We start from the raw sequence: 8,832 nt of genomic DNA, 5'->3' as shown, positions 1-8,832 counted from the left end.
TTCTTTTCATGTTGTTTCTCTCCGTGGAACAAAGGCTCTGGTATCGAGAGATGGTTGGAATTGCAAGATTAGATAATATAGAAATCTGAGAGCTCTGAGGGGAGAAGCCAAAAGTTTTATGGAGTAGACAATGATGAGAGCTGACCATCGAGATGAAAGTGATAAAGAGGAAGAAAGCCAGAGGGATGCAGACGTCCAGAAGGAAACATAGCTTGAAAAGAAATAGAAATTGAGATATGAGAACATGCAAGTGAGAAAGAGATACAAACAGGAAACAGGCATGAAAGAAGAGCTAAATGAATGAATGAAGAGTGTAAGACCAAAAGAGCAAGAGAGAGAGTGGCAAGCGAGTAAGAGAAAAGAAAGGGGCCGGCCCACTCATAGTGACAGAGAGCTGGAGGTTAGAGTCATTCAGGGCAGAGAGAGAGAGAGAGAGGTGAATGATTTTGAAAGTCGAGGAGTAAAAGAGGAAAATCATTGAAGCACAGCACACGGGCAAGACTATGTTTAAAAAACTTGGATTGAATTTATTTTCCTTTACCCGGCTTTCCTGGATCCACATCTTGCCAGCACTGCCACGTGCTCACCGCAAACACATTTCACCATCTGCCAGACAGAAGTTTGTGTCTGCATCTCTTTCATCTCCCTGATCTGTGTCTATCTCACTGCGCTTGTAACACATTTGGGATGTGTGTGTGTGAACGCGTGGGAGGTGCAGAGTTTCTGTTATGGTTTGTGATATCAGTTTAACTCTGGAATCCTTTAAGAAACTCAGCGGCATGGATTAAGAAAACATGAGAGGATCTAGGCATGTTCCACGTCGGGACATTTTCCTCTCTTTTGGAGAAAACGGACACCTCTGGACTTGTTTGCTGCCTAATTCTTTTTAATTTCTCAATGGGTCTTTTGTGATTTTTGGGGAGGACTTGTGGTTCTTTGTGTTTGCGTGTGAGCTTCTGCACACTCCCGTGCGTTTATGTGCAATGTGGTCAGCGGCTCAGGTGCCACTGGCGATGCCCGCTGTGTGCCCGCGTTTGGGGGGTAAGGAATGGTGTTTTCAGAATGCGGTCGGGGTGGACTGCAGCTCTCCTGAACCTCGCTGTATCTGGGTGGCTGTGTTACATGGGGAAACACCACAAATAAACATTTCCAACCTCCAAGCCGACACTTCTGAGAGCGCAAATGGGATCAATGTTGGCAGAGATCTGCCGAAACCCTCACAGACCTGCAGGGTAAGCTGTTTTAATGTATGTGTGTGTGTGTGTGTGTGTGTGTGTGCGTGTGTGTCCGCGTGTAAATGCACACGGGTAATACTTTAGTTTAAAAGGTTTCTTTCTAAATAAATTAAAAGTTAAGTTAAAGCATAAATATATTTAGGAAAAACAGACTACCAACACATTATTTTGAAGCAAAAATGTCCTTGGGAGTTTTTTAACTGTCTTTATTGAACAAATTGTGTGAATGTTATCTACTCCATATCTACCTTAAAGCCTTCTTAAAAGCTTCCGTTCAATGTTATTTACGTCTAGGCCAAGACCACTTTAGACCAGACTTTGTGGTGGGGTCAGAACTCAGAATATACTAATTAGAAAGTAAAGACTCCAGATAAGGGACCTTTTTGTGTAACTCTGTGTTTCTACTGTATGTGTGTGTGTTAAAGGGACAGTAAACAAAAATTCTGTCATGATTTACTTACCCTCGAGTTGGTCCAAAACTGTATACATTTCTTAGTTCTAATGAACACAGAGAAAGATATTTGGAAGAATACTTGTAACCCCATTGACTGCAATGACAATGGTTGTCAAAAGTGCCCCAAAAGTGTTTGCTTTCCAACATTCTTCAAAATATCTTCTTTTGTGTTTAACAAAACAAAGATGTTATAAAGCCATTTCAGTTCCAAGAACTGTTTGGTTACAAGCATTTCTCCAAATATCTTTTTCTGTTCATCAGAAGAAAGAAATGAATACAGATTTGGAACATCATGAGGGTGTATAAATGATGACAAAATTTTCATTTTTGGATGAGCAGTTCCTTTAAACTGGCTGGCTGGTACATATAAATATTTAGGCATACATTTAGCAGGTTTAGTTTTTTGACATGTAAGAGAGTAAGTTTTTGTCTTTCACTTTCAGAAGTACACAAGCTTTCAAAAATGTATCTGGGACATCTTGAAATGCAGGATAGAAAAAGACAGAATATTTACATAGAAGTAGATGCAGACAGCTGTCAGACAGAAACACAAACAGAATGTGTACTTGGGACCTTTTAATAATATGCTAGGGTCCTAGATTAACAATTCCACATCACCCCAAAAAGGCAAACTAAGCAGCACCATGTTCAGTCCATCCATAAGAATGCCTTCACAGATGAAACCCTATGTTTATTCAGACTTTCTGTAATAGATTAAATGGTCCGAATTTTTTGTTCAGTGTCAAGCAGCAGTGTTTCTCTTGGGTTTTCGGACTAAAACAGAAGGTTGCCAGGTGGTGGCCTTGTTAAAACACGCAAGTGTTGGAGGTTTACTGTATGCCATCACCGTACAGGGAGCATCGCGGTGGTCTCTGCTCTTTTAATTTTTCTGTATTGTGTGCTTAGTGTTGGAAAAAATTTGTATATAAACATTGAGTGACTTGTAGATGTGGATATGGCAGATTTTGGTTGAGGCTTTAAGAAAAAAAATTAAACCTAAAAGGTGCTATAAGAAACACAACTGTGAACTTTGAATGTACTATAAGTTGCTTTGGAATGTGTGGACAATACTATTATATATCATGAGTCCTGGTTCAAGGTTCTTTCCTTGAACCATTCCATCTATTCTCTAAAGAAAAATATACTATACCTCTCTATAAGCAATGTTTAATATTGTGGTCTTGTTAATTTCATGTTAATTGGCATGCTGGGTACAAGTTCATTCATTCATGCTCCCTACAGCTCCGTTTCTTTTGATTCCTGGATTCAAAGGTGGAAAACCTTGTTTAACAGCGCGCTAGCGGAACTAAAAGAGCTGACAGACAGGTTTCAAAAACACTGACACACCTCCTCTCAGTCATCTGTTTTGTGTGTTTGTGTGTGTGTGTGTGTGTTGTAGTCATAGGGCAGAGTGTCAGGGATTAAACACTCAACATTAATTACACTCAACTTTTCGGCCCATTCAGCTGTCGGGTGTGTATTGTTTCTGGCCACAGTCTGTGAGCGTGTGTAAGCATAGCCTGCCAAGACAGAGGACCGGACACATACTGAAACCTTCATGACACATGGTACGCTGAGGATATTTTACATATTTTAGCAGAGAACCATGCTATTCCCCCAGGGACAGGGTTTCGACAGGGGTCTTAAAATGTATTAAAAGATGATAAATACATTTAGAGGAAATGAAGGCCCTTAAAAAGTATTGAAAAGTCCTAAATGACATTTTCCAAGATATAAAATTTTGTATCATGTTTTCATATTTTCATGAAGTTTGTTTGTTGAATTAATCATTGCGTAGGTGAATAGTGGGGGGTCCATTTACACCCAGTGGTTAAACAACATCGTTGATTAATCGGGAAATGCAAGTTTTCTGGCAAATGGTTGGATGATAAAGATTAGGAACCATGACTGAGGGCCGTCTCTAGGATTAACCATGAGGCGTACCGCTCCATGTTCCGGAAGGCGTTTGGAATAAACTTGTTTCTCTTTCTAATAAACCTTGCATTGGTTTAGTCAGTCAATTTATTCTCTGGGGCTTCATTCCCACCCTTCTGAATTATGTTGCATCAATAAGGAGTTATCACAAACTAAGACTGTTTAGTTGTGCTATCTTACAATCATTATTTTGGTAAGTGGTGATGAGGTCTTAAAATGTATGGAAATGTATTAGTTATTACCCCGTTATTATATTTACTGTATTTAGTACACAATATGTACATGGGTATCAGGACAGTGGGAAACAAACCTACTATGGTAGTCAATGGTACCCCACACTGGTTTAGTTTTTTTGTTCAAGAGAACAAAGAAATGTATATAGATTTGATACAACCTGAAGGTGACTAAATGATGGCAGAATTTTCATTTTTGTGTGAACTGTGCTTTTAATTCTTAAAATGGATGGACATTTCTGGACATCAGTGTGTACAGTTGTGTGTGGTTTTGGGGGGTAATAACAGGGTTGGTAATTCTCATGCCGAGAGGAACCTTGTGGTCGAAACCTGCATGTTGTAGCCTGCTGGAGCCACTCTCCCTCTCTGTACGTCCCCTCTCTTTCTCTCTCTCTCTCTTTCTCTCTCTCTCTGTCTCTTTTGATAGCCTTTGCGTCTATGTCTGAACATGTCTGGGCTCAACGGTAACCCTTAAGGAATTCACACATGCCCCAGTACTTTCATTCTTTCATTCTGTCATTTCCACGCCTTTTATTGTGTCTTTCATTTTTATTTTGCTGTTTAATCCAATCAGAAGGCCCATGCAAAATATGTTCGTACAAAACTGCGCAAGAGCTCAGCAAATCTCAGAAGAATTGGAACGCCTGTCATTCACAAAGTTATACATGTTACATGTTTAAATAAATTGATTATAAAATAAATTGTTTATTTTAGCTCTTGATTGTTCTTTTGGGGCAAAAGACTGTAGTAAGTCAGAAGCAATAACACGTTTTAATATATTAAAGTTGTTCCCACAAAATATATCAGATTTCCCCCTTTCCCCAGTCATCATCCACCTGTGCCAATGTGTCAATTTTTGGAGGATCTATTGAGAGAAATGCAATATAATATACACAACTATGTGTTCAGAGGTGTATAAAGACCTTACATATAAAGCGTTGTGTTTTTATGATCTTAGAATGAGCTGTTTCTATCTGCATGAACCGCGGTTCCCCTTGCGTGGAATTCACCGTGTTGTTTCTACAGTAGCCCTAAAGGGACAAACTGCTCTACAAGAGCGCGTTACGAAAATACGTTATCTCCTTCGGCAAAGAAGGGAAAACGTGATGACATCTTAGTTCTGTGTCACCCACCGTAGTCCTTTGAAAGGAAGGAGGGAGCGGTGAAGTGCCGCTAAATTGTCATACTTTTCTTTTCCTTTTTCTTGTAAGAGTTCAGACACAAGTACAGCACTATAGACAGGAATAGAGTGAGACAGAGAGAGGAGTGAGCCTGCGGTTGGCTGCTGGATTATAGAGTAGGAGTTCTGCTGAGTGCAGAGGGATGTGAGGAGTTACACGAGGTTAAGAGAACAGAAATGAGAACTGAATGACTGCTTTTCTATAAAGTATGCTGGCAATAAAAATCCCCCTGCTTTCATATATATCCAGTATATTGGCTGAATAGCTGGCACAGTTCACAGGGAACTTCCTTTGCCTTAACCATATTATTCCTGTTATAGTAAAAGCCACAGTGCTGTGAAAGGTCTTTTCTTGCAAAGTAGGGGGGTGATGATGATGTCAGTGTATATGAAACAAAACACCCAGACAAACATGTCTTTTTTCAGGGCCATTGCTTGAATGAATACACGGGGCTAGTGTCATGGCGTGTTTCTTGCTCCCCCTGTTTATTTTGGGCCAGGACAATATTCTTTTCTATAGTCATCTCTTTCATCCTTTCAAACCTCCCTTCACCGAAGTTCCATGTAGTAATCACAATCTTGACTTTCTTGGTTTATAACCGTCCATCCTCCTGTATTTGTAACTGAAGTGAATTCTGGGTTTTTTATACTTAATTCTAACTCATAGTATGGTATATGGTTTTCCATCTTTAGTAAATTATGATATGGAAGTACACACAATATTGTTAAAGAACTGAGCAAAGTTGCACCGAAACCTAATACTTTACACATGTTGAATACTAAAATACTTCCATGATAAATTGATAGGGTGAATCTTATTTATTGCGTTTTCTTTTTTCCCGTTGTGCTACAGCAAAATCGATGACTACAGGTAAAATGTATTGTTTTTATATTAGGGGTTTAGATTTATGTCTTATATTCTGTCTGATAGGACACTTCTTTTAGGTGTTCTCTATGAACTCAAAGAATGCAGTCAGCACAGATATGACATCACTACTCTCAAATGTGGCAAGATGTTTCCCATACCCTCCCCCTTTCAGTTACTTTTCCTCAAGTACCAAAGTCTTGTTTGCACAGGTGGCTTGAGTAGATTGACAGATCCGAAACAGTTGGGATGGTCATTTAAAACAACAAGGCGTTATTTCTTACAATTCCCTGCCAGGAGGATTCCACAATTATCACATTAAAAGTGACACCTTTGTCTCACAACTACACAAATATGCATTCCTTAATTTTCACTCAGGACTTGTTTCTGGCAAAGCTGGTCATGAGTCAGAGTATTAAATTAAATATGCTTTTTAACTAAATGATGAGGTATTTTACTAGATTGGAAGCTTTGGACAAAATAACATAATGTATAAATATCTCTCTCTCTTTCTATGTCCAGGCAAAGGGGCGGAGAGATGGAATCTCTTCATCCAGTGAGAACCCTCGGCCGGTGGTCAGGAGTGGGGCAGAGGGACTGGGCGTGTCCTGGCAGGGTCCACGTACACTCGTGCTCCATAAAAACTCTCAGGGCTTTGGCTTCACGTTACGTCATTTTATCGTTTACCCGCCAGAGTCTGCCCTGCACACTAATCTCAAGGTAAGAATGTCTCGGATATCGCAAAAAAAAGCTACAATATGAAAACTGTACAATCACAGTCAAGGGGCATCTGAAATGAAAGCATCCGATACGAAAATGGCATATCAGAGAGTGGATTAGAGGAGGTAAAGGAAACGTGAGTGGAATAGTCAGACGTGAAATCACTTAATTGTTCTAATCCAGCCCAACCACACTAGAAACCACAAGAAACATCCCTGTTTATAAAGGTTTATAAAGGCTCAACTTTAATCTAAAGACATACAGGCACGCAAATTCAAGAATTTGGTTATAAAATAAGGTTCTTTAATGGCTATTTGCACTACATTTAGTAAAAAAGTTTCTTATCAATAAACAATTGACCTTTGAGGTTTATTAAATATTCCAGGTTTAAATCTATACCACGCTTTATCAAAAACCATCTGTCTTACAGAAGTTTACACTTTTTGTTCAAATAAAATGTGTTGAACCACATTAGGTCAATTTTAGAAAGTATGAAATCATCCTCAACTTGTATTTTGTTTCAGAATTGAAAAAAAGTGTAAAAGTAAAGTATAGTTTTTATACTATCTTATGCCATGATATTCGTGCATTTGCAATTGAATCCAAACCATTTTTTGGGATATCCGCTTTGATGCTCATTCTCCTAGTTTGTTTCAGACTGGTGTGTGTTAAATGGTGTATATGTGTGTATGATGTTAAAGTTAGAGAAACAAAGCCCCATTATGATGATCTACATGATTGGTGGCCCTTCTGTCACCAGCTGCAGCTTGCTTTCCCAATCAAAAGGAGTATTTTGTTTGACTGGTACCACACACGCCTTGGGCTGGCCTGTACCCGTTCTGCTAGGACAATGTGTTCTGGTCCATTCACTGTTCCTTGTGTCCACTAGGTCACACGACATTATGACTTCTGTCACCCCACCAGCTGAATGTTAAAGATGCAGTTCACCCAAAAAATTCTGTCATCGTTTGCTTTTGCTTGGGTTGATGTTGGTTGTGAATTATAAATCTTAAAGTGTTTGAGTCGTGGTCGGTCTCTGCCCATCTGTTTTCCCCTCTGGCTCTCTCTTTCTGTCTTTCTCTCCGTGGTGGCAAAGCCGCAGTATTGTGTGAGTTTGTTAGGAAAGAGCAAAGTCAGCTCAGACTAAACATTGGGCTGCTCACTTTAAACTGCCAGATCAGCGTTGCGTCTGCGTGCTATTTGAGACACTAGTTTGCAGCTTATTTTTTGAGGTTGTGCATATGTTTTATCTAAACTGTGCCTTTTGTTTATAAAGATGCACACTAAATATTGTAAAGAAAGATTATGTAATTTATACTACATAAAGCACAGATTAAATCCAGGTCTTGTTGAGCATCCCAAACGTCTGGGGTGTTTGTGAATACTTGATAAGTATGGTGTTAAACAGGGGTCTTTCAAGAGGGGCTTCATAGCGATAATACAGAAAGTTGACCGTATAAATTTACATTTAGTCATTTAACAGACGCTTTTATCCAAAGCGACATACAGAGAGTTCAGGAAGCGATAAGCAATATGTCATACAGGAGCAGTAATACAATAGATGCTAATACAAAGTTACTAGTTTCAACAAAAGCTAGACCGCAAGAGAGGGTTAGTGTTAGTTTGTGTACTGTTTGATCTCTACTAATTTATATGAAAATATTTTAAAGGGTTAAACAATACACCATTAAGTTCACTTTAAAAATGCTAAAGTTGATTCTTGACCTCAGTAGGGTTTAACCCCTAAAATTAGTATGTTAACTGTTGGAGTGGTTCAGGTAAAAAGAGGTCCTAGTCCTGCCATCTAGTGGTGGGACACTGTACTGACATCACTGTGGAGGGCCCTAGCTGCTGGTGGTCAAACTAATGTGTTGCTTTTTCTTGTCTTTTTTAGGGGTAATTTTGATACATACTGTATGTAAATGAGGATAGATCCATATTACACAGGCTATATATGATTTGGGGGGTCCTGGAGATGGTTTTTTGAGAGTGAATTTCACATGATTCACATAATCGACCCATTAGCAGAGAGCTCCATGATCTGAACTGAACCTATTCTGAACTAATTTAGATTTCTATATTAAACATAACATCATTATTTCTATATCTTAATCAGTGTGGTGGCTGTGATCTAACTGTCCTTTTGTTTCTTGTTAGGATGAAGAGAACGGAAATGAAAAAGGTGAGTCTGTCCTTCATGTTTCTGTATC

General features: G+C 39.1%; 1 protein-coding gene across 1 annotated transcript in view; it reads left to right on the top strand.

Moving 5' to 3' along the window:
* The first annotated feature begins 381 nt into the window (after nucleotides 1–381).
* Nucleotides 382–8,832, top strand: part of arhgap23a (Rho GTPase activating protein 23a) — a 34,349-nt gene continuing 25,898 nt past the window's right edge. The window contains 3 exon segments of the mRNA XM_056753995.1: nucleotides 382–1,232; nucleotides 6,425–6,622; nucleotides 8,780–8,804. Coding sequence (XP_056609973.1) covers nucleotides 984–1,232; nucleotides 6,425–6,622; nucleotides 8,780–8,804 — 472 coding nt within the window. The 5' untranslated portion in view covers nucleotides 382–983.

The sequence above is a fragment of the Triplophysa dalaica genome, chromosome 7, assembly GCF_015846415.1.
Source record: "Triplophysa dalaica isolate WHDGS20190420 chromosome 7, ASM1584641v1, whole genome shotgun sequence".
Taxonomy (NCBI): Eukaryota; Metazoa; Chordata; class Actinopteri; order Cypriniformes; family Nemacheilidae; genus Triplophysa; species Triplophysa dalaica.
This window is presented reverse-complemented; position numbering and strand designations above follow the sequence as displayed.